The following is a 27,405-nucleotide window of genomic DNA, read 5'->3' on the forward strand; positions in this document are numbered from 1 at the left end:
ACTTGAGACATGTTTCGCCCTTCATTGAGGACATCATCAGTCAAATTATCACCTCAAGGCAAAAATCAGGTACCTGGTTAGTAGTTGACATGCACAAATTAATACATATTATTAATACACATACTAAAATTAAGTATGGGAAATAGTTATACAAAAGTGATGGTTGAACATATAGGTTTATAGATGAAAAGTCAGTACCAATGCGTAAAATTAAAATAGTAGAGTTCGGCAGTGGTGCTCTGGAGAACAGTTGACGCAATCATAGGAAAATATAAAGTTTAAAAATATTTACATTATAACAATTAAGGGAGAAAAGGTGTAGTGTTCGGCGTCAATGTTTGTAACCAAAAATTAATGTCAAAGGTTGGTAACTATACAGTATTTACATTGTTCAATTGAACAGTTGAGATAAAGTTTAAAAATGTTTACATTATAACATTCAGCGTAAATGTTTGTGATAAAAAATAATGTCAATGGTTGGTAACTATATAGTAATTACATTATCTAATTGAACAGTTGAGAATTTACAATTATATACATATTTACACAAGAGCAGCTTGGTGCGCAAGGATAAAAAATTCTAGTACCAAGTGCGTCCTGATGTTTTAGAGGTTGGAAGAAGGACATTGACATTTCAGAAATATGTAGAGCGGTTTATTTTAGTTAAAATCACCGGGGGTAGGGAAATATTTCATAGCCAAATGAGGTTTTATAGGCATCAAGCTGAAAGTTGTCTGGTTGCAGCACCAAGATCGGTACGGAGACTGGTCAGTGTGGATGGAGATTCATGGGTATTCCGTGCGTTTGAATGGCAACAATGGTGACAGTTATTAGTGGGTAATTGCTAATTAGGAAAATGTTGCGGGTTGAAACTTTCGCTTATTCTTTTAGTTGACTTCTGTAGCATCGAATGTGATGTGAAGGCATCGGTGTGAGATGCCTGTGGGACAAACTGATATTGTTCCGTGGAATAAAGTATGGCGGACTTCGGGATGAAGTTATTGTTTTTTACTGGTCTGGTGAGATAGAATAGAGTTGCTTGTGTTGTGAACTGCGGTGGAGAGATTAGAATGTATACGGCAACTGCAGAGTCAGAGCGTTGTAGCTGGGGTGAGGCATCTTCTCATTCTGACTGCGAAGAGGAGCCGTAGTGGCACGCCATATTCGTGCCGATGTGCGCTGGGTTCCGGCGTGTTGTTGAAAGTTGTATTGTATGAAGTGGAAGTTATCTGATGTGTCGCTGAGAGGTAATTGTTGATGAGTATTGGTGGACTATGAAGGAGGCTCAGTCGGTAATACGCACATGCGGTTAGGGCCATTACGGCTCCTCTTCACAGTCAGAATGAGAAGATGCCTCACCCCAGCTACAACGCTCTGACTCTGCAGTTGCCGTATACATTCTAATCTCTCCACCGCAGTTCACAACACAAGCAACTCTATTCTATCTCACCAGACCAGTAAAAAACAATAACTTCATCCCGAAGTCCGCCATAATTTATTCCACGGAACAGTATCAATTTGTCCCACAGGCATCTCACACCGATGTCTTCACATCACATTCGATGCTACAGAAGTCAACTAAAAGAATAAGCGAAAGTTTCAACCCGCAACATTTTCCTAATTAGCAATTACCCACTAATAACTGTCACCATTGTTGCCATTCAAACGCACAGAATACCCATGAATCTCCATCCACACTGACCAGTCTCCGTACCAATCTCGGTGCTGCAACCAGACAACTTTCAGCTTGATGCCTATAAAACCTCATTTGGCTATGAAATATTTCCCTACCCCCGGTGATTTTAACTAAAATAAACCGCTCTACATATTTCTGAAATGTCAATGCTAATTCCTTCTTCCAACCTCTAAAACATCAGGACGCACTTGGTACTAGAATTTTTTATCCTTGCGCACCAAGCTGCTCTTGTGTAAATATGTATATAATTGTAAATTCTCAACTGTTCAATTAGATAATGTAATTACTATATAGTTACCAACCATTGACATTATTTTTTATCAAAAACATTTACGCTGAATGTTATAATGTAAACATTTTTAAACTTTATCTCAACTGTTCAATTGAACTGTACCGGGCGGTACACCTCCACGCCACTAATTTAAAAGGTGCGCCAATTGAAACTCCTCTGCTGGAGGAAGTCTGAACTTTATTGACGGTATTAATTTTCAAGTTTCTCAGAAGATGTCACTACCTGGAAATTTTAGAGTTTTTGAACTGTGTCATTTTCGACGTATTTTTGTTTTGCTTGTAGTAAGAAGTGTGAACTTTCTCTTCTAGAGGACACTACTGAAGATCAACAATAGTGCACCCTAGTGCGGAGTGAAAGAACTATTGTTTTGGAGAAATTTTTATTTCAAAAGTTTGTTTCTTGTTAAATTTCTTTCTGTTATTGTTTAAGTTGGCTGTATACCCCTCTCCTTCCCCTTGTTTTGTATTTAACCAATCCCGAATTTCTTTTATTAATTTCTGACCAATCCGAGGTATCTTCCCCCAACTTGAATATGTTGCTGTATCCTACCCAATAAAGAGTTTGTGGGAGGGTGTTTTCATTCCCCTAACGCCTCGAACCTTCCGCGAGAGGATATAAACTGCTGATTTTAGGGTCTCCGGGCCACTTCTGTTCCATCTTTCAGTGTGTAAAGTACATAGCAGGGGGCGGGAAGCGCCTCTTTCTTCGGCAGCGGTCAACAACAAGGTAATGGCCAATTAATAACTTCTTTCTTTGCTAGCTCAGCAGTTTAACTCTCGGGGCGGGTCCGAAGTTTTTCCCTTATGTAACCTTCCCTAAAATGTAAAGAAACTGGTATCTATTCTATCTTTTAAACTACGTATTGGGATAGAGAGTGCTTAACCCTCTCGAGCTCCCACTCATATTGTTTTGAGGTGAACTTATTTTCTCAACCTATTCTTCCTTAACATTATGTAAATTTGTTTCTTTTCTAAAGTCACCTCCGTAGTATGGGATTAGCCCTTGCATCAGTGGCCTAGAGCCAAATTAGGTTTTGAAACAAATACATTAGGAGTGCTGTTCGCCTCCTCTCAAATTGTTTCTTTAGAGGTCATTGTAATTACCCCTGTGTCTATGTCCTTAGAGGACAACTTGAAGGTGGAGTTTGGTGTGGCCTTTGAGAGGCTTAAAGTTGAGAGCGAGTGGCTCTTTTTTCGAAAATTGAGTGTTGTATGCCTCGTGGAGGCTTTTCAGTGTAATTTGGAGCAAATGTTCCTGAACATGAATGGGGTTTTCTGCCCCTCTGGTAAAACTTATTTTGAAGTAAGGTTGGGCTGATTGCCCACGAATTGTGAAGCAAGGGCGCTGAGCCCAAATCTAGTAAATATTGTACCTACATTTTGTTGACTTGCTACTCTGTACCTGCCATGTTTGTTATTTCTTTATTTTGAAAAGAAAATATAACCTTGTTAAATTTTACATTAACTTTGATTCCGTAGTTTGAGACCCGTTCACGCCCGCACCTTCTTTCACCTCTACCTACCACTAAAACACGGTAACATGAACAATGTAAATACTGTATAGTTACCAACCTTTGACATTAATTTTTGGTTACAAACATTGACGCCGAACACTACACGTTTTCTCCCTTAATTGTTATAATGTAAATATTTTTAAACTTTATATTTTCCTATGATTGCGTCAACTGTTCTCCAGAGCACCACTGCCGAACTCTACTATTTTAATTTTACGCATTGGTACTGACTTTTCATCTATAAACCTATATGTTCAACCATCACTTTTGTATAACTATTTCCCATACTTAATTTTAGTATGTGTATTAATAATATGTATTAATTTGTGCATGTCAACTACTAACCAGGTACCTGATTTTTGCCTTGAGGTGATAATTTGACTGATGATGTCCTCAATGAAGGGCGAAACATGTCTCAAGTGGAATCAATAATAAATTCCTAATTTGTAAAATTTATATGTATTGAATAGGTGATAAAACAAATCTTTTAGCATCCTACATTTAGAATCCTACAGATAGGTCTTACGGCGACAATGGGATAGGAAAGGGCTAGGAGTGTGAAGAAAGTGGCCTTGGCCTTAATTAAGGTACAGCCCCAGCATTTGCCTGGTGTGAAAATGGGAAACTATGGAATACCATCTTCAGGGTTGCCGACAGTGGGGTTCGAATCCACTATCTCTCGGATTCAAGCTCACAGCTGCGCGCCCGTAACCACACAGTCAACTCGCCCGGTCGTACCGTGTGTAACAGCCTGCCTGAATATTGGCGGGAAGTAGCTGGGGAGTTAGATAACTTTCTTCTTTAGCATGCCATTCCTCTGGTTCTAATTTTCTGATACTACTGGTACGTAACACACTGGTTCATCATAGCATTCGAGCTATTCAATCCCTACTCTGAGGCACTGATTGGAATGAGCAGTGTGTATATTTAACGGAATGATTGTAGAGGAATGTTCACGCCTGTCTGCGGCCTCGTCATTCCAGCTCTGGAACTTTGGACTGTTTAGATCGGCACTGTAGTACTGTAAAAGTTTCAAACAAATTTATTTAAAAACCACCATTCCAATACTTTAAAATCTGTAAGTCTAAGATACAAATACTACATACATGTTAAAATGGGATATGTTCCGCTTAGGCTTTGTAAGCATCTTCAGCCATACTTAATCTAAAGCTAAGTCAGGGCCCTGAACTGGGTTTCTCATTAAAGTATAATAATACAAGATAAAACCGTCATAAAATCTAGTTTGTGGAAAATCAATACTTAAATGCAAATAAAATTCAATAATGAACTTGTCATAGTATTATATGTACAGGGAATGAATACTAGTGTTCATCTAAAAAAGTACACATTAGTTATTATAGTTATTATAGTTATTATTTGTAGAACGAGACAGTCATAATGATCTGACATACATTTAGATTGTACAGATTGCTTGACAATCCAAATGTATGTCAGATCATTATGACTGTCTCGTTCTACAAATAACTAACGCGTACTTTTTTAGATGAACACTAGTATTCATTCCATGTACATATAATACTATGACAAGTTCATTATTGAATTTTATTTGCATTTAAGTATTGCTTTTTCCACAAACTAGATTTTATGACTGTTTTATCTTGTATTATTATACTTTAATGAGAAACCCAGTTCAGGGTCCTGACTTAGCTTTACATTAAGTATGGCTGAAGATGCTTACAAAGCCTAAGTGAAACATGTCCCATTTTAACATGTATGTAGTATTTGTATCTTAGACTTAGAGATTTTAAAGTATTGGAATGGTGGTTTTTAAATAAATTTGTTTGAAACTTTTACATTCTGTACTCCAATACAGCTATCATAATGAGACTCATAATGTGTAACTGCAGTACTGTTCGCTAAAAGTGAGAAAATGTGCGGTTTTTCATTTGATCGATTATTTTATATGATAACATTGCTTTTAATCGCTACTTTCCTACCGACGTTTTTGTAATGACCTATGTTGACTTCAGTTAGGAAAACCACAAAGTCAGTTTTGCCGAGAATCCCGTGGCGAAGCACGGGTACATCAGCTAGTTGGTATTATAAATTTACTCATTCGGGACAAATATTTCAGGTTCCCTATGGGAATCAACATCTATATCTACTGCAAATGCCTCAACCAACCACTTGCCATATACTACACTACTTGTCAAAGCTGGTACTAGTGTAGGTACACACTGCCCAAGTTAAAAAATGCTGTTATCAGTTCTGTGAGGCACAGAAAACTCACACACAATGGTGGAACACATTGCAATGTGTTCTGTTCACTTCAATCTCATGAAGTGTATGGACTTATTTCCTTAAGTCAGAAAACTATTTTGGGCATTAGTTACAAAAGCACTTATACCAAAGAATCATGCAACAATAATTATATATTGTCAAGTTTATAACAATTTGTTGTAAAACATTGAACAGACTCATTTGAAGGTACAGTAAGGTACTTCACTGAAAGTGGCTCTGTAGTGCAGTGCCGGTCTCCAGGTTTCAAGATCGCGGGTAGTTAGTCAGAAGTGTTGAAGGGTAGGAAAAAATTGCATCCAGCACTCTATGTCGTGCAAAATTAGCATGTAAAACTTCTATGGTAACATGTTTGGAGTTTACCTGCCAAAATGAGTTAAAACTCAGTCATACATGGTCCAACAGAGATTTTTTTTTCTTTTTTTTTTTTCTAGTTGCTTTACGTTGCACCGACACAGATAGGTCTTATGGCGACGATAGGACAGGGAAGAGCTAGCAGTTGAAAGGAAGCGGCCGTGGCCTTAACTAAGGTACAGCCCCAGCATTTGCCTGGTGTGAAAATGGGAAACCACGGAAAACCATTTTCAGGGCTGCCAACAGTGGGGTTCGAACCTACTATCTCCCGAATACTGGATATTGGCCGCACTTAAACGACTGCAGCTATCGAGCTCGGTGACTGAGATTCTACCTCTGCCATCTGGTAGAGAAAAACAAATCATCAAAATTAATAGGCAGGCAGCCTATTTGGCATCTCATCAAAATGGCTGCACACAATACCCAAGACCCGGACTGAAAGTACACAGCACGTGCTTAGACACATATGGTTCAGTAAGTGACAGATGCCTCAGAAGTAGATTTTTAACCCAAAGCATCAGCAATCTCTCAGCTTCACCTCAGTCTTTCTACTACCCACGACATAGCAAATTAGTATTTGTCAATCTGGATCTAATTATGAAGTTCATTATGTGTAATCACTCCATGGGGGTATTTGTTAACATTATAACATTGCTCACAATAGAGCATTAGTAAACTTTTAGGTTAAATGTTGTTTGTTACTGAATGGAGCAGGGGTGTTGTAACATCCGACTTAGTGAATATACGGTTAGTGTCTGGAGAAAGTTGCAGAAGGGATTTCTCTTTGTGGGGTTACATGTGAGACATAATTTATGAAACATTACCTGATAACAGGGATGATCTTCGTCAGCACGTGAAAGTGTTGCACCCTTCATACAGCTGAGCGAGCAAGAAAGCTTTATGACGCATACAGTGCTTTGTGCGGAGCAAGAGGGTGCGTATTTTGAACATAATCTGTAAATAAAATACTACTGCACAGTAACAAAATTGCACAATTCAGCTGCGTTTTTCTTCACTTCTTAAAGTGAGGCCTTCTCCTTTCATAGATTACATATTACACACAGAAAAGCTGCCAGCAAAAAATGTACTTCTAGGAAGCACTTGTTACTTTGGGCCACACAACTTATCTAAAATGCAGTGTAGCTCAGATTTCAGCTTCATCCACAATAAAAAGTCAAGTTTCACAAACAATATTTAACAGCAACCAAAAATGAACCCATGACGCCACATCCCTGATGGCCCTTCGCCTGCCACGCGAACAATGCACAGCCCAAAGGCCGGTCAACTTGACAAATTTGTTCTCGCATAGGCTGACTCGACCTCGAAACGTCCCTTGGCTCAAGGTAAAAATCTCTGAACTGACCAGGAAGCAAACCCTGGGCTTCCAGGTACAACAACAGTTCCGAAAGTGAAAAATATTTTGAAATACAAACATTAAATACAAAATTCTATCTATACTTACGTTATAGTCATGTCCTTTGTTGGGTCGAAATTCACTTCAATAACAACAGTACCATCAATTTTCTTCTCTACACAAGGTGTGGAATTCTTCCCGCTGACCCTACAGGCCTGGTAAAACATGTGTGGTGCTACTCGTCCCACATCTGTACCAATGAACACCTGCAAGGTAGTAGGCTTGTTGTAACCAACTAGCTGCAAAGAAAAATGTCTTTCAGTTAGACCCTCTACATCGATGTATAATTCAATGAACAAGATTTAAACTGGAAAATGTCAAAGGAAACTTTATTTCAGAGCCAGAAAGATCACTATTTCCAAATGGTTTTACTGTAATGTCACTACAAAGGTCACTTGGACATACAACAGATAGGCTGGTAGAAAGAGGTGGTTCTTCTTCTTGTACCATATCCTCATCTAATGTCTGCCGTCATCATGGCGATTAGATTCTCGTTATTATTTGAGAACCACCTATTCAATACTCCTAAGTCTTTACGACTATGGTACAATTATTATATTAAGGTTTAAGCATATGATGGTACATGTTTCACCTGTCATTGCAAGCATCATCAGCCATAAATTCTATAATCTAGGTCAGAGCTCTGAAGTGGATGTTAAATTAAAACTATTCTTAAAAATTAATTGTTTACAATAATATACATTGATGTATAGGAACATTGTGGTCACATTTGGAATGAATTGGTTGAACATGTTTAGGAGGAGGATTTGCTGGTCTGGCACCCAGCTGTAAAACTGCCAACGCCGAGTGTTGAGCGGCGGGAAATAACCTGACTACCTAAGAGGGCCAACAGCTTCGGGTGAATAAGCCACTTTAGGTGAGTTGATGGTCCCCACAGTGGAGGAAATGCCACTGGAATCCATTATGCAGCGTCTGTTCTCCAGGTTGGGGGCGGCTGCACAAGGCATCTGTACTCCAGAGGAGCAGCCTCATTATCACCTCACTGGATCACATCCAGAGTTGTAATTCGGGACTTAGTCCTTGACACCTTGACAGTCAACCATGGAATGTATTTCAAGAAATATTCCACTGACTGAACCAAGAGTTCAGAGAAGCCAGCATTCGGATACGATGGGCTGCCACTTAAAATATATCATGACGTCAGAGGCACGGAGATACCTCAGTACCACATACACTTACGAGACAAAGTCAAGAATCAAACCAAAACAGATAACCTACTTCTCTACACAGAATATAAACTCACTCATGCAAACCGAAAACTAAAAGCGATCACCGACATAATGGACCAACACAAAATACTTATCATGGGATTACAAGAAATTAGAAACACTGACCAGGATGCCTTGGAATTTCAAGAGTACAGACTTTATAAAGGTATACCCGGGAAGAGTGGTTGATGAACGTCCCACAATTCGGAACAGAGTTTTTGGTCAGCCTTAAAATAATAAACTCAGTTCAAGAATTCAAATCACAGTCTCCACGACTCAATGCTCACCTTAAAGGCATCTAATAAAATCTATGCTATTATAAATGCTCATGCTCCCACTAATAATAAAAACAACTCCTCAAAGGACCATGAGGAAACAGAAGAATTTTGGGACCTATTGCACCAGACCATAGATAACATCCCCAAATACCAGGTAAAATTATTAATAGGCAAATTCAACGCTCAACAAGGCAGAGAAAGAAAATACACCCTGATATCATCAGAAAATGGCCAGCACACAAGAAAACAAATAAAAATGGAGAGAGACTAGTTGATGATGCTTGTTTTGTTTTTTCCCCTTTTGGTAATTGCTTTACGTCGCACCGAAACAGATAGGTCTTATGGTGATGATGGGATAGGGAAGGCCTAGGAGTGGGAAGGAAGCAGCCGTGGCCTTAATTAAGGAGGAACATGACTTTGATGTCACTACTTCTAAGTTGCTCTTCATTTGGTGTCATGGAGCGTTGACTAGTAGATGAAGAGCTTTTCTAGGGAGATTGATTGAAGCTAGACATTTTTCTACATCTGGAACAAACTGTGCAAAAAAAAAAAAGTTTTTAAAGATGTCAGCAGACATCCAGGCAGCGTTCTGATTCATTTGATGGACAGGAAGAGCATCAACAGAAATGTAAATGCACTAGGCTTCTTTGCTTTACTGATCATAAGCAATTTTGCTTCTAATTTCCCATTAAATTACTACAGGCAAGAACAGTAACTCTTTCCTTACTATGCTTGTAGCCAGATGAAGACTGTGAGAGTTTTGATGGCAGCATCTTGAAATTTAGTCCAGTCTCATCACAATTTAAAATCTGATCACCGGTTAATCCTTCAGAAAGAATTATTTCTTGAAACTCCTTTTTAAATTTCAGCACCTCATTGGATTTAGCTGACAGTTTTCTCCACAGATATTACGCTGCCTAATGCCGTACCGTTTTATCCACCGATCAAGCCAAACAACACTCGCAGTAAAATCAGGGTCTCCTTCATTAATCTTTTTCTGGAAATACACTGCCTTTTCTTGCAGAATGAGGCCAGATATTGGCAGGCCCTTTTCCCGATTTCGAGTGAACCAAAGAAATAGTGCTTCACTTACTTTTCTGTACTTGCATTTTTTCATTATTTTTCTAACGTTCACCAGGCGAGTTGGCCGTGCGGTTAGGGCTGCGCGGCTATGAGCTTGCATCTGGGAGATAGTGAGTTCGAATCCCAATGACGGCAGCCTTGAAAATGGGTTTCCTTGGTTTCCCATTTTTACACCAGGCAAATGTTGGGGCTGTACCTTAATTAAGGTCACAGACGCTTCCTTCCAACCCCAGGCCTTTCCTAACCCATCATCGCCATAAGACCTATCTGTGTCGGTGCGGCGTAAAGCCACTAGCAAAAAAAAAGTTTCTAAATTTCAGTGCATCACTTGTTGCTCCAGTAGAGCACCACTTTTCAATTTCTTCCCTCTTCTTTTCCTGTCTCCCACAGGAACACGTCCAGTACCATACTCCGAAGCCACGTTTTTGAAGAGTTTCCCTTTTCTTCAGTCTCTTTAATGGACTCAACTTGTCTTCCATAGAAACAATCACTTTCTTCTGGTTACTCGCCGTATAGGATATGAAAACTACAACATCCGCACCCAACCAATACTACACTGAACAATTACTGAAGACTTGCTGCACCTGTCCTTGAGGAAAAACCGGTTCTACCGCCTACAGTCAAGCCAGTGCTTGTCCCACGGTTGCACCGTCCACACCGGGTGTCCCAGAATTTAGTCTCCACCAAAAGTTCAAATTAACACTTGGGTGACAGGCCCCAAGAAATATTGTAGTACGCTCGCCAGCGGTAGGTGACGGGACCCGAGAAATCTCGGTTTTATTCACGACATTGTTTTCCGTCTTCCTGTGACATCTCTTGACCATATATTGAACTATTTCGGTCCTGCACATTGAGTAGAATAAATAATAGATATATAACTGCTACTTTTCTTTCATTCATGGCCTCTTTTATTCTTTGATTTAGTTTCGAAACGTCGACTTTCTTTCTGCCGGTTCAGTCAATGACAAGATGGAGCGCCCGCGGAGTACAGTGTTAGCTGACGACGATATTTTAGAAGAATTATATGCCGATGATCGTTCAAATGGATATAGTGGTAATGAATTAGTAGAAACTGAATGTGAGAATGATAGTGGAAGTGATATTCACGCCTCTACACGCCGTAACTTACCTAGTGTGCTTATTTATTCAAGTGACTCTGACGACGACAACGATGTAAACATTAATGATGTGTTAGGAATTGACGCTGAAGATGGTTTTGTAAAGGCACATCCACTGACTTTAAAGATAAAATCTTAACTGGTTTAATATTTATGTACATTTTTATAGTCAAGTACACCCTAGTACGCTTAATAGAAAAATGTCCGGTCCACAGGGTATGTGGCAAGCTCAAGCATCCGGTCAGCAATGTGGTAAGAGTACCAGCGTTGGATAACATGGAATATCGGATAAGCCAAGGTTGGTTGAGCGAGACTCTACTGTATTGGGAGAAAGGCAGAACCTGGTCATTGTATTCATGGATATAGAAAAGGCCTATGATAGTGTTATAAGAGATACAGTAGATCTGGAAGTGCCTGAGGAAAAGAAATGTGCCAGAAGGACTGGTAAGAAAAACTCAGATGTTGTACAAAGACTGTACTAGCTGTGTACAAATTGAGTAAGGTTGATCATCGTGATTTGAGACCAAAAGTGGAGTTCAGCAAGGAAGTGCACTGTCCCCCACTATTATTCATCACTGTTATGGACAATATAATGAAGAACATCAAGGAAAAGTGATGATGATGATGATGATTGTTGTTTAAAGAGGCCTAACATCTAGGTCATCGGCCCCTAATGGTACGAAATGAAATGACAAATTAAAAGTCCAAAATCCTCCACTGACCAGAATTCAAAACATGAGGATGAAGAATGAATGGATGGATGGATGGATATGAATTTAAAATGATCAGTAGAACCGACCCACAGTGCCTCACATGAACAGAAGCTTGCGTAAAACAACAGTATTACTGATCAAGGGACTGCTTCTATAGCACAATACTGAATCGATGATGCTCGTAGTCGAAAGGAGTCCAAAATCCAAGTTATCGGCCCTTCAGAATGGTACTTATCGCTAGAAAAGTAGAACCATAGTATTTGTCATGTTGCGGTACTAATCAAAAGTAACGTAGACTCGCGGTATTCCACACATTATGGTACTACTCACAGGTAATGAAATTCGCACATGTATTACAGACCTAGACTGTTTCGCACATTGCGGCGCCATTAACAGGCAATGCAAACCTACGGTGTTCATCACATAAGTGTACTAACCACAGGGACTCTTACTATCCCGTGGTGTTCCTTATATAGTGTGTACTAATCATAGGCAAGCTAGAACCATGGGTTCCCTCATCCCATAGTGTCACTCATATAGTGCTACGAATCACAGGTACTGTAAAAGTCGTCGCGCTCTCGTTTGCTACTAATCAAAAACCTATTTGGTACCTAACATAGAGGTACTAAGCGTAAGTAAAGGCGACCCATGGTGTTCCCTGCATGGTGGTACTAACCACAAGTAGTTTCATGGTTCCCTTGGTCGCTCCTTTTTGGTCGCCTCTTATGACAGGCAGGGGATACCGTGGGTGAATCCGCCTGCATCCCCCACCCACAGGGGGTTGTGTGTTTGGTCCACAAGAGGTATTTTATTTCCCTCAAGTCCGCCGGCAAGCCATTTAGGACCCCCCTATCCGCCACCTGGGACGCGCCACCTCTCCCCCTGCTACACCAGCGTAGTAGGTTCGTGGTCTAGGAAAAGTTAGGTGAACTGAATATAGTGGCCTTTGCTGATGATATCATGATTTGGGGTGAATCAGAAGAGGAAGTACAGACCAGACCCAATGTATGGAAATCCCAGTTCCAGGAATATAACCTCAACATCAGCGAGACCAAAACTGCGGTGATGGCAGTCAATAGAGAAGGGCGTCCAGCAAGTGTAAAACTAGGAGACCACCACCTAGAACGTGGATAGTTTTCCTTACCTTGGAAGTGCAATCTCCAGTGATAATTTGGTCTGAAATGAAATTACAGAGGGCAAAAGGGATCAGAATTCTACCAACAACTAAGAACACTTTTATGGGATGACATAATTCCAAAACCGGCCAAACTGATGATTTTTAACAGCTATTTCATACCAATATTGACCTACGGTATTGAAGCGTGCACCCTCAAAAAAAAAGAAATTCATAAAGAGTGCAAGCATCAGAGATGAAATTTCTTAGATCCACCATCCAGAAGACCAAAATGGACAAGTTAAGAAGTGAGGAGGTGAGGAAAGAAGCCGGAATAAAGACATTCCTATTAGTTTTAATCGGCACATCCAGACTACGGTGGTACGGGCATGTGATGAGGATGGAACCTACAAAAACAGCCAGAATAAACTTGGAAAGACAAGGCAGGTGGAGGGGAAAAGACCTGCAGAGAAACCTAAAACCAAATGGATGGACATCATCAAGGTTGAACTAGTTACCAAAGGATGGACAGTGGATGATTTTCTCCATGACAAGTTGTATATGGACAGGAAGAAGTGGAAGAGGCTCATTAACAGTACCCGAGAAACTGGAACTATACAACGATGATGATGATGATGATCCAACTTTGATCAAGTACACAGGCAGGATATTTGAAGTGTGGCACTTGCTCCAGTGCTACGGCCAAATTAACAGGTTGAATGACATGTTTGCTTACAACCATTACTTTGATGTTTTTCATGTTTAATCGCAGACCTGTTGCAGCAATGTGTTCAATCACACAGTTTAGTAATGTCTGTAGATCTTCAGCACTTGTTGCAAGCAGAACTTATTGCAGATTATTTATTATGAGCTTATTAACAATGATGCCCTCCTGTTTTTCTTACAGTGCTTCAGAAAATGCCCTGTCAGAGTACATACTGGAGAGGAGTGGAGATATACAGCCTTGCCTCACTCCTCACTTTATTTCCATAGTACAGCTGTTGACGTTACCAACCTTAACTGATGCAGTCTGATTCCAACACAGGTTAGCAATAATTTGGATGTCTCCACCATCCAGGCCAATATCATATAGGATATGCAGTGCAGCAATGTTTCACGTTTCACATGGGCAACAGCTTTTACATAATCAATAAATTATCGACAGTTATATCTATGCATCTTTGCACCAAAATCTGTATCTCCAGCAATGCCTCTTGAGCCAATACAATACAAAATTCAAACTGGGTACTACCTATACATTTGCTGTATATGCTTGCATGTATAGTTGGGGACAAAACATGACAACCTTGCCTCACACCACTACCCTCCAGCGCACAGTGGGTCAAAATCGAAATCTAGGACAAAATTATTTTTTTCATAATAAAAAAAATCAAAATTTATTACTTCTACAGCATTCTCATATAATTGCCGCGCACTATTCTGGGATATAAACGCATCTTAGTGTAAATCTGTCACCACTGTTCGAGCTGGAATCTTATCTTATCTCCTGCACTGTGTGTGCGTATCTCGCAGTCTGAATTGGGGAGTGAATGTAAGTGGCTGTGGTTTGGTTGTCTTTGAGGTTAGTGTGATGCTTTAAGATGGAACATGCAGCTGAAGGTATGATCTTTACATTTGTAATGGGTTTCAGTTATTAATGGGCGTAATTATTGCGTAATTTTACCTATATTTGCATAATGCAATATTTAACTCTTATTTTTAAAATGATATTTTCACTTAGAGTTTTAGCATGTCGCGTCACTCTGCGTCACTGTCTACTTAATGTTAAAATGTAGATAAAGTCTTTTAGTTTACGCCTGTTATAGGAATTTTTGCACTTTTTGCAACTTACTTAGTTATTTTACGTTTCAGAAGATACCGCGCAACCAGTTCTCACGCGTTTACAACTGTTTGAAGCACTGGGTTCGAAGATTGTGTCAAAAGTGGAACTTTGTGACTTTGTCAAAAGTAAATTAGGGATAGACAATTGTTCTGAAGATATAACTTAATGCCTACAAGGAGATTTAAAGGATTTTGTTGATAATTTTACCAGGCGGTGGAAGCAGGTTCATAGAAGTAAAGCAAAATGCATTTCAAAATATACTTTTTTTTTTTTTTTTGCTACTTGCTTTACGTCGCACCGACACAGATAGGTCTTATGGCGACGATGGGATAGGAACGGCCTAGGAAGTGGAAGGAAGCGGCCGTGGCCTTAATTAAGGTACAGCCCTGGCATTTGCCTGGTGTGAAAATGGGAAACCACGGAAAACCATCTTCAGGGCTGCCGACAGTGGGGCTCGAACCCACTATCTCCCGATTACTAGATACTGGCCGCACTTACGCGACTGCAGCTATCGAGCTCGGTCAAAATATACTGATTGGTTAAAAGAGAAGATAACATTTTCGAAAATTGTGTATGATTCTAAATTAACAGAAAATTTATATCCTCCTACTCCATCCGCATCGAAAGTCGGAAGGCCTAGAAAGCTTTTTCATGAAAGTAGTGAAAAATCAAAGAGACGAAAAATTCAACCGCTAATCTCTGCGCATTCCGAACAAGAACTTATTCATGCCACACAAGTATCAATGCACATGTCTGGAAAACAAGATGCTGAAAAAATGGTTAAAGAAACTCTTAAGTCTCCACATAGAGCTACTAAAATTAAATATCCTATATATCACCAGCTGTAAAACCTGTACCACTTACCGGTGAAGAGGCTCTATCATTCCTTGTAGATAACAATTACAGCAAAAGCCAATATATGAATATGCGACTTGAATGCAAAAATAGGAACTGTAATATTTTCCCACCTTACCACATCATTAGAGAAACAAAACAGAAATGCTATCCACCAAGTGAATCAATAACAATAACAGAAACATCAGCCACAATAACATTACAATCACTGGTCGACCATACAATTGAGCGCCTTGCAGTAGTTCAAGAAGATGTTTTGAAACAGTCTATTTCTAGCAATGATACAGTTCATATTATATTAAAATGGGGGTGTGATGGTTCAAGCGGACATAGTCAGTATAAGCAGAAATTTACAGATGATGACGGCAGTGACACTGATATTTTTGTAGTTTCAGTTGTTCCATTACAAATGTATTCTTTAAATGTAGAAAGCAACAATGAAAAGAAAATTTTATGGCAGAACCCACGACCTTCTTCGACACGATTTTGCAGACCTCTTAAAATATTGTTTGAAAAGGAGACTGCCGAATTGACTAGGCGAGAGGTTCAATCAGTTGAAACTGAAATAACGTCCCTCCAACCAAGTAAAATAGAAATTGATGATCAATACATAAATATTGCTGACCATGGTGGATGGAAAAGTCTGCAATTCTATTACAGGTTCATCAGCACAGAGGTGTTATGTGTGTGGTGCCGGTTCCAGAGAAATGAATAACGCACTCACAAAAACAGTTTGTCCTGAAGAAAGCTATAAATTTGGATTATCTACCCTCCATTGTTGGATCTGTTTTTTTGAATGCCTGCTACATATATCGTACAAAATAGAAATTAAGAAATGGCAAGCAAGAGGGGATGAAGATAAGACCAAAATAGAAAACAGAAAGAAAGTAATACAAAATAAATTTCGATCAGAAATGGGTCTGCATGTTGACAAACCAAGATCTGGAGGTGTCGGAAATTCGAATGATGGCAACACTGCTCGCCGGTTTTTTTTCTTTTCTTTTTTTTTTTTTTTTTTTTTTGAGGATCCAGTCTTGTCATCCAAAATTACGGGTATAAATGAAGAGCTAATCAGACTTTTTTCTACAATTTTGTGTGCTCTTTCTTGTCAGTTCCCTATAAATACACCCGCTTTCAAAACCTACACCCAGAATACAGCAAAATTGTATCTAAATCTGTATTATACCTATCGGGCAATTGTCAGAAGAAGCCCAAGAAACACGTAACAAAGATTTGAGAAAATACAGATTTGGACATTCTAGGAAATCCTCACGAAAACATACAAATGAGGACATATTACATATGCTGCTGATATCTTCGGACCCAGTAATATCTCACAAAACCAAAATTCAACATAAAACGAGAAGAGCATTATCCAGTGAAGTATTACTACTCCTGAAAGAACCAGATGTACCGGCTCATTATGAACAGCATGAGGCAGTGAATGACGATGATGCTTCAGATAACACATGTGATGAGTCATCAAGGTCAGGGTCATCGAGTGATTAGTGATAGTGACTGAAGTGCTGTCTGAAAATATCCACAATTGCAGTCTTCTAAATTAAAGGTAAACTGAGTACAATCTATTGTAGTTTAGGCTCTATCCAACTCCTAGTCATAGACAATTTCTTGCATGTGTAGACGTAGATGTAGCTTAAAAAAAGGTCTTAACTGATGTTTGTTATGAAGTAAACAAATTATATACGTTGCTTTCACCCTAAATTTATGATTAAAACGTAAAAGTAATTTTGTCCCCCTAGATTTTCAATTTGACCCACTGTGCAGCGGCAGCCCAGTGTCTATTAGGGGCTAATAGGATTTACTACGTCTGTCGCAGTCAGAGTTGCCAAATCGTCTACCTCATTAGCACCAAATGAGTCAGAGCAGGAATAAAACATTTTTATGGAATTTATTCTTTTCGATGTAAACTACATTATTATTATTATTATTATTATTATTATTATTATTATTATTGTAGCTCAGGAATTTAGAGATGAAAAAATAATGTTAATATTGTATTATGGTGATCTAAAGTAGGTTATGAGGTAACGAAGAGAGACCCCTGAATACTAAAACGCAAACTAAAATCGATCCATAAAACTGGACTATCTCAGCGATAGTGTGACGGGCTAGTAAAACGAAGTCAGGAGGTGCTGTGGGTTCAAATTCCACCGGCTGTTCTTAAAATGATTTCTGTAGTTTTCCATTTCACGTAAATGCCGGAACATTATAAGGCTGAAATAGCCACATTAATAATAATAATAATAATAATAATAATAATAATAATAATAATAATAATAATAATAATAATAATAATAGTTACTGTTGTTGGTGGATCAGCAGAGGTGAAAGAAGGTGCTGAGGTGAATGGGTCTAACTACTTTGTCAAGAAAGAATTTAAACAGAAATGGAAGGTTATATTCTTTGAACAGCAACAAGTTAACAAATCCTCACTTCGTGAGATAACAATTACATAGCAAATTAAAAACAAGATTCAGAAAGAAGAAAAAAAAAAATCAGATTTTAAATCTTTAACACCTTTCAGCTTCAAGCCCTTAGTTTTACAATTTTTGAGTGGTAACTCAAAACCCCAATTTTGTTTCAAGAGCAGAAATACCCTAATACGTGGAGCCCTTGCTCCTCATTACAGTATCAGGCCTCCCAGAGGCACGTTTACAATACATAAAAGAGCTGACCTGCTCTCAATTTTTCGAGCCTATTAAAGGCCATACCAGACTTTACCATTAATTGACCTCAAGGCACAACTTACAAAATGAAACGGTATCTTGTACCCAACCTACTGGGCCTAAGCAGAAAAAGAACAGGTTAAGTAAATGGCCCGACATACAAAAGAAATGGAGGCGTGAATTTGCACTCCATGAAACTTCTTAAAAAACCTAAAAGGCACTAGGCCAATGAAACCGGGGCTATTCCCAAACTACGGAGGTGACCCGTATAAGAAAGAAATCTGAACATTACGGAAGAAAAGAAATTCAGTTACCAAAACGCAGTCACCTCAAACCAAAATGAAGGGGAGCTTGAGAGGGTAAATTACAGTCACAAATTTACTTAAGTTTTTACATAAGCTGGTAGAAATTTACATATTTACAGAGATGGGTTACATGGTGAAGGTTTTGGACCTTTCCCGCGGGTTAAACTGCTGAGCTAGCAAGAAATAAAAGATGTTAAATGGCCATTACCTTATTGAAGATCTGCTCCCAGATGAAAGAGGCGCTTCCCGCCTCCTGCGTCACGTTCACACTCTTAGTTAGATGTTGATGAAGTGGCCGAGAGACAAGAAAATCAGCAGTATATAAACCCTCGGGGAATGTTCGAGACCTTTCATGAATAATCAAGCCACACCCTCTTACTTTATTGGTTAGTCTTGCAAGTGCACTCAAAATCAAAGAAGAAAGACACGATTGGTCAAAAATTAATTACAGAAATTCTGGATTGGCTAAGTTCAAAACCGGCGGAAAGAAAAGATTAATATTGCCAACCCACAAATGAAAGAACAAAATTTAGTAAAAAAAACAACTTATGAGTAAAAAATTTCTTCAAGAAAGTTCCTTCACTTTGCACCAGGGTGCATGATCATAATTTTTAGGCAGTGACATCTGTGAGAGAATGTCTAAACTTCTTGATAAATAGTAAAAAAAACATGAAATTCACACAGTGACATCTTCAGAGGAAAGGTTTAAGTAGGTCCAGTTTTAAGTTCACTGTTTCTCCTGTAGAGGAGTACTTTAAGGCGGAAAATTTAAATGTGCGGCGTAGAGGTGTACCACCCGGTACAATAATAATAATAATAATAATAATAATAATAATAATAATAATAATAATAATAATAAATGTCCTGTTGTTGTTGCTATTATCATATAATTGTTAACAGAATGAATGTTCAAATTACCCAATTGTATCCCACCAATAGGCTGCACAGTTTGTAATGTAAACCATTTTGAAAAGTGAAAATAATAATGTATTCATACTGAGTGAAGAGACAACTGAATTATTATTAACTATTCATAATTAGTATAATTATTGGCTCCTCTTTGGTGCAGACGGTAGCTTCTGACAGTGGGGGTTACATAGGTATTGACATCACTTATTTTAACTATTTTTTTTCACCGTAGTAACACAGATTTCTGTCGCTTCCGATGCTAAATTATTTAAATTTGTACCAGTTATAACACTGCCATTTCCTAAAACACCTCGTAAGCAATGTTTAATGTTCCTCACCAATATCACTGTTTGTTTTCGTAATTTAACACCTCTGCCAATCACATTTTTGTCACTTTTAGTTGGAATTCTTGGTGAGGAAGGAGAAGAAGAAGGTCCAGACAGGCGATTTAATTCTGCTTCGTTACACGGTGATTCTTGATATACCCACAAAAATCAGTTATGTCGTATCTTACTATTAATAATGCTCACTAGGTCACTGCACTGCACTCGGCATGAAGAAGGAGTCAAGACTGAAGAGAGTGGTTTGGCAACCTCTCCATACCAAGCAAGGATCACATGGAGCTCATTAACTCAGCAGGGTGCAGGGTGGGATTTACAGCTGGCTTCCAGCTCGCTTAAAAGAACTGAGGTCGTCAAGCTTTGTCCCCAACTATATTCATATTACAAAGATTTTGAGAACATAGCTCATTAAGGCTTATAATTATATAATCTTCATTAGATTTAGGCATTGTTTTCTTCGGAACAGGGATGAAAGTTGATGTCAACCGGTAAGAAGGGATTAACTGATCCACTGGTGTATACTAGATTGAATAGCTCTATCAAGATATCCAGTGATTGGTCTTCTTTAAGAATGTATAATATTTTGACAGGTTTTACATCAAGTTCAGGTGCTATTCTGTTTTGCAGTTCTTGAGTGCATGTTCTACTTCTTGGAAAGTTATTAATAGTCTTTCATCTGCATTACAGACAGACAGACATGCTCCAGCCATTCAGTTTTTGCCCGTCTAACCATCTGGCGAATTTAGGTCTGGAGCTGTTCTTTATAATTTTCCCAGTTCTCTCTCTCTTTCTTAAAACCAGCCTTGGTTGGTTCTTCGAATCAAGAATTTTGTCAATTATCCATGTGTTTTTTCCTTTACAATTACAATTGGGTTCACGTCGCACCGACACACATAGTTCTTACGGTGACAACTGGACAGGAAAGGGCTAGGAGTGGGAAGGAAGCGGCCTTGGCCTTAATTAAGGCACAGCCTGGTGTGAAAATGGAAAAAACCACGGAATACTATCTTCAGAGTTGCCGACAGTGGGTTCGTACCTGTTATTTCCTGAATCCAAGTTCACAGCTGTACGTCCCTAACCGCATGGCCATCTTGCTCGGTTGTGTTTTTTTCCTAACTTCCTTGTTTAGATGTTGTACTGAATAAATAGCAATTTAAACAAAATAAACAATCTTTTTATTGACAGTCGCCATTACATCCAAAACATACACAACAATTCTGTTCATCTCGATCGTATAAAAAAAACACACAGACATATATATCGATCCCCTTCATATCGATAGTACAGTACATCGTACATTACTCCTTTTTATAAAAAAAATAACAGTCTGACAAAAATCCCAGGGATTTCCTTTCCCGTTGACTTCGTCTCTGTCCTGATTCTTGGCTCCCTTCTTCTTTCTTCTCTGGTTCCTCTGGTTGCTCTTCCACACTCAGCGACTTGTCCTCAGACAACATCTCATGAAAAGGCCGGAAGAAGGTAGAGTTGTGAGTTATTTGTTCTACCATCCAAAGTCTCTACTGACACAGTGTTGCCATTCTTCTTGACAAATTTTAAAGGTGTGGGTCCAAATGTGGTTGAAAATTTGTTTACTTTGGGGTTATGCATCAAAACCTTGTCGCCCTCTGATAATTTATTTTCTTGAGCCCCACGTCAAACGTCCGCATATTCTACCTTTTTTTGAATAAAGTCTCGTTCCAATACCTCATTAAAAAATACACACACACACACACACACATATATATATTTGTATGGGGCCAGACCGGGAATTTTGTCCCTCAATTTTCTGTTAAAAATAACTCCGCCGGACTAACCCCTGTAGTCTGGTGCTCATGGTTCTCGTACATCAGTAGGTACTTGTTTAGTACCAACTCCCAATCTAATTTCATGGCATTAGCAATCTGTAGTCGTTGAGTTATACCTGGATTCAGTCTTTCCACTGTGCCGTTTGCTTGTGGGTATAACGGGGCAACTCTGTGGTGATGAATTCTACACTGTTGCAGGTAATTTTCGATCTCTGCACTGACGAAGTTCATGCTGTTATCTGTTGAGGGAACCTCAAGATACCCGTATTCTGAAAAAATACCATCTAGGGCTTTTTTGCTGTGCTTTTAGAGTCAGTACTACTTAGTTTTGTCACTTCCATGAAACGGCTAAAATAATCTATCACGATCAATAGTTGTACCCCATTAGGAAAAGGACCCAAAATATCAGCAGCTATTCATTCCCAAGGCTTTTTAGGAATTATTGTCGGAGATTTTTTCGGGCTTCTCAGGTTTCCTGGTAATATGACAACCCAGGCATGTTCTCACTGTCCGGTCCACTGCTTTGTCCATTTGTTTTTCATCCTGGATGACCCTCATGTGCCAAACTAAGGACCCTAGTTTGTAAACTTTTCAGAATTACCAACTTAGTTTCTTTCAGTAATATATTGTCCACGACACATAATTGTGACATCATCGCCTGAAATGGAAGGTCAACGTCATCACGATCCCAACACCCTCTTTGTAAATGTGACCGGACATTTTTAGAGTGGGATCAATATTTGAGCTTCATCGATTTCCTCTGGGTATAATGCAACTGGTGCCAAATACACAGCCAAGTGCATCAGATAATTGTCCTTCTTGGCTTCACCGATTGCACTCTCACTCAACCGTGATAAAGGATCTGCTATATTATTTTTCCCCTTTACATACTTAACTTGGAAGTCAAAAGATTGGAGTCTCAGAAGCCAATGTTCAATTCTCGTGCAGAGTTTTGATCTAGGCCCAAAAATTACCTCAGTGGTTTATGGTCCGTATACAGGCAAAACTGCTTACCCGTCAGGAAAATCCTTAGGCGCTCACACGCCCAGACAATCCCAAGTGCTTCTTTCTCCGTCTGAGAGTACCTCTGTTCGACGTCCGATAGGCTGCGACTAATGTAGCAAATTATGCATGGGATTCCTTCGTTGTTCCGTTGTATCAGCACCGCACCAAGTCCTTTTGAGCCAGCGCCTGCCATCACTACTGTTTCGTCCTCGAGGTTGAAATATCCTAAAACTGAGCTAGATGTAAGCACTAATTTTTATTTTTTTTAAAAGCCTGTTGGTGTACTTGTTTCCATACAAATTGTTCAGATTTATTTGTAAGTTGACGCAGTGGTTCTGTCATGGCTGACATGTTAGGAATAAATCACTTGTATAGTTCAGTAGGCCTGGAAAACCTCTCAGCTCGGACACATTTTGTCTTCTGCAATACTTCAGAGCCGGCACTCTGTCTTCGGTATGCCTAATGCCATTTTTTATATGATGTGACCCAAGAACTTAACTGAAGTTTTACCATATTCACACTTTTCCTCATTCAGTTTAATACCGTGCTCACGAAAAACTTCAAGAACCTTTTTAAATCTTGAATCATATATTTCTTTAGTTTCCCCATACACCAGAATGTCATCAATATACAAATAAACTCATGTAGGAATCTTGTTCCTTATCAGATGCTCCATTAACTTTTGGAACTCAGGAACTGCCCAATCCAAACCAAACATTAGCCGCTTGAACCTATATAAGCCTAAATGTGTGCTAAATGTGGTAATCTCCCATGAGTCTGGATGCAATTCCACATGGTGAAAAGCTGACCTAACATCCAACTTTGAAAATTATTTGTTCCCACTAATATCAGGGTGTAGGGTGTTGAATTGGAAAGTCTGAAAGTGAGGTTCCTCAAGCAAGTCCTAAGCGTCTCGAAATACACTCCATCTCGACTAGTCTATGTATTGGCGAGGTAAACGTTTTTAGTGGAGGATGTAAGACTTCACCTACTGCTACCATCCACAACAAGTTATCGGGAACTCTTACAAGAACTGAAAGAAAAAAAGAGCAGATATTGGGATGGATTTCTAGGGGACAGACGCCATGATCAACCGTGAATGGACACGCACAGGATACGACTTACGGCATACAGTTACGAGGTTTAGTTTCACCATAAAGTATGCCAGAGCTTGAATTACCATGAACCAGGTCCGGATTACGTGTGTAGACTTTGTGACCAACACTGTGAGAAACATCATGCCTTACAGTGTAAGCATAGGCAACAAACGATCACACAGCTTGCCAATGAATAATGGACATGACAATTATCAGTGCAAACAAACTTGATGACAATAAGTGAAAAGATATTGTATTTACTTCTTATATGGCCATTGGCTACAATAAAATTCTTGTATTTGGCATTCGCATATAGACACACAATCTAATGCTGTCACCTTTCGGAAAGGGTACAAGAGGAGAAACCCATCTTGACGTCCTTCAACCTTTTCAAGTATGTCATTTTGCTCCAGCTCAAGGATACATTGTGCTACTTTTTGTTTCAATGCCAATGGCACCCTCCACAGATGTTGAATAACTGGCGGGATTTTCGGGTCGATTGGTAATTTAAGCTGAAAATTCTTTATTTTGCCCACCTTCGATGTGTCAGAAACCACCGTCTGATTAACTTGCTCAGGAATTTGTAATATTCCTAGTTTTATAGCCGAGGAACATCCCAAAATAGTGGTCCCCCACCTTTAATAACTACAACAGTCGTACTAATTTTTCTACTGGAATGCGTTATGTCCACCTCAGACTCTCCTAAATCATCCAACAGATCGGTTCTACCATAAATGAAAAGTCTTATTGAACTATTTAGTAATTTTACTTTATCGGTTACCTGCTTCCTTTTAAATTCCTTCCAAGTTTCTTGGTCAATAACATCGCAAGTAGATCCTGAGTCAATAATAAAAACGAAGGGTACCCCGACAAGAGACAAGTGGTCTTCCCAATTATCTCCTGTTTTTTCTCGTCATTTGTAAGAAAAGTGTAGTATAAATCACTACTACATCTAGGGCAGACTTCATATTTGACGTCGCCCACTTAGGAAACTTCGCCATCAACACTTGACTCCCCCGATTCTAACGTTTTTTGTTCTACAACACTTCTGATAGTGCCCTGTTAAATTACAAGGCTGGCAAATTTTGTTTCTCGCAGGGACTGGGGGTCACTCGCTAAGTGATTTGTTTCCCCGCAGCGATAACATTTCCTTTCTCTATTTTCTCTATTTTGAAAACTATTATAACTAGTTTTCGGTACAGCACCAGTGTTTTTGGCACTATTGGAAATACTTCTTTATGCAGTCCCATATTTCTTCCTATTTCTTCCTCTTGCTCAGAATCATCGTCCTTACTAAAATGTGATGTCTGCATGTTTATCATTTTGTGAGCCCATCCAATGTCAACCAAATCGTCTGTATGACAGACGATTTTTGCAATATTCTCTTTCTAACTTCAGCTGATTTGCAACCCTGTATGAACTGGTCACAAATAAACATGTCTTCCAATTCTTTTTTTGTTGTGGTATCTTTAAAATCACATTTGACAACTTGTTGACACAACCTAGATATAAAAGCGTCTGATGTTTCATTAATACCCTGTTTCAATGACTTCATAATATGCTGCTCAAATAGCGGATTGCTTTTAGGTAAAAAAAAATGGTTGTCTAACAATTCTAAAGTATATTTATGCACAGCTTTACCAGTAGGAACAGTGGTGAGGTCAGAGATAGAATAAATTATGTCTTGCAAGCATTCTCCACCCGAATGTAGGTAAACTGCCTGTTTTCTATCAGAATCTGTGATTCCTCTTGCAGCAATATACAATTCAATCGAACATACCCATTTTTTTCCATCTAGGAGCAAGGCTGGTGACATTCCATTTACATCGAAATTTGGTACAGTACTGCTTCTTTCCATTTTAATGTCTTCTGAAGGTTTAGTTTAAGGATTTAACTAATGGATTTTACGGACTGCCGGCAATGTACTGAATAAATAGCAATTTAAACGAAATACACAATCTTTTTATTGACAGTTGCCATTACATCCAAAACATACACAACAATTCTGTTCATCTCGATCGTACAACACACACGTCGATTACCTTTATATGGATGGTACAGTACCGATGTCCTTTGGTGTTTCATTCTTGTTGGATAGCTGTTTACAGAAGTTGTTCATTATTGTTATCCTAATGTTTGCACCTTGGAATTTTGCACTATCATATTTAAGACTGACACACCTTTTTGTGATCTTTAATTTCAGCTTAATTTTAGTGATCAGTGAATAAAGATTTGATGAAACATCAGGCACCAATGCCTTAATGCAGTTTCTGAAATTCTTTTTAATCAGGATGTAATCAAAATGATTCTTCACAATCCTTGACTCTGTTTAAGCATTTGATTTCCAGGTGTACAAACTCAGTGCTGGTAACTTATAGAAAGTATATGTCACAATAGAGCTCTCCTGTTGACAAAATTGGACAAACCTCTCCCTGTGCAAGACCTCTCGCACACCTTTTCCCACTTTTGAATTAAATCTCCCATTAGTATGGTTATTTCTGAATTCTTTGTTTTTTTTCTCTCTCCATAAAACTTTTTGAACCGGGCGAGTTGGCCGTGCGCGTAGAGGCGCGCGGCTGTGAGCTTGCATCCGGGAGATAGTAGGTTCGAATCCCACTATCGGCAGCCCTGAAAATGGTTTTCCGTGGTTTCCCATTTTCACACCAGGCAAATGCTGGGGCTGTTCCTTAATTAAGGCCACGGCCGCTTCCTTCCAACTCCTAGTCCTTTCCTATCCTATCGTCGCCATAAGACCTATCTGTGTCGGTGCGACGTAAAGCCCCTAGCAAAAAAAAAAAAAAAAAAACTTTTTGATATCATCATCAGTACCATCAAGCAGGAGCATATACTTGAATGACACTTATATGAGAAGGTTTTTGAGTTAAACTAAATCAATATAATTGTATTGACTAGGTGGACACAGTAATAGAATTTTACTTTAAATCAATCCAATCAATCCAATAATGGAATGACAGCTTTAACTGCATTATTTTATTGATTACCCAGTATGATGCTAACTTAATTTAGACGATTTAGTACATTGTTTCATGAGTAACAGACATAATTATCTTTGATTCTGAAACTACCTGATCCAGACCATTGCATTTTGCTTATTCCGAAGATTTTTTTTTTTTTTTTTTTGCTTTACGTCGCACGGACACAGATAGGTCTTATGGCAACGATGGGACAGGGAGGTACAGCCCCGGCATTAGCCTGGTATGAAAAAGGGAAACTGCGGAAAACCATCTTCAGGGCTGCCGACAGTGGGGTTCGAACCTACTATCTCCCGAATACTGGATACTGGCCGCACTTAAGCGACTGCAGCTATCGAGCTCGGTACCAAAGATGATTACTCTGAGTCATTCCATTTCTCTGATCTTTCTCCCTTCATACATACTGTAACTGTACTTCTTGCTTCTACATTCCAAGTACATATCTTCATTATGACTGACCCAGGTATTCTTAATACCTCGTGACCACTGAAGGTCTGACAGG

The 27,405-nt window shown here is 39.0% G+C and overlaps 1 protein-coding gene across 1 annotated transcript in view; it reads right to left on the reverse strand.

Moving 5' to 3' along the window:
• Nucleotides 1-27,405, reverse strand: part of NFAT (NFAT nuclear factor) — a 533,805-nt gene that overhangs the window by 166,832 nt on the left and 339,568 nt on the right. The window contains exon 6 of the mRNA XM_067145354.2: nucleotides 7,577-7,767. Coding sequence (XP_067001455.2) covers nucleotides 7,577-7,767 — 191 coding nt within the window. The remainder of the gene's footprint in view (nucleotides 1-7,576; nucleotides 7,768-27,405) is intronic.

This window comes from Anabrus simplex, chromosome 4, assembly GCF_040414725.1.
Source record: "Anabrus simplex isolate iqAnaSimp1 chromosome 4, ASM4041472v1, whole genome shotgun sequence".
Lineage (NCBI taxonomy): Eukaryota > Metazoa > Arthropoda > Insecta > Orthoptera > Tettigoniidae > Anabrus > Anabrus simplex.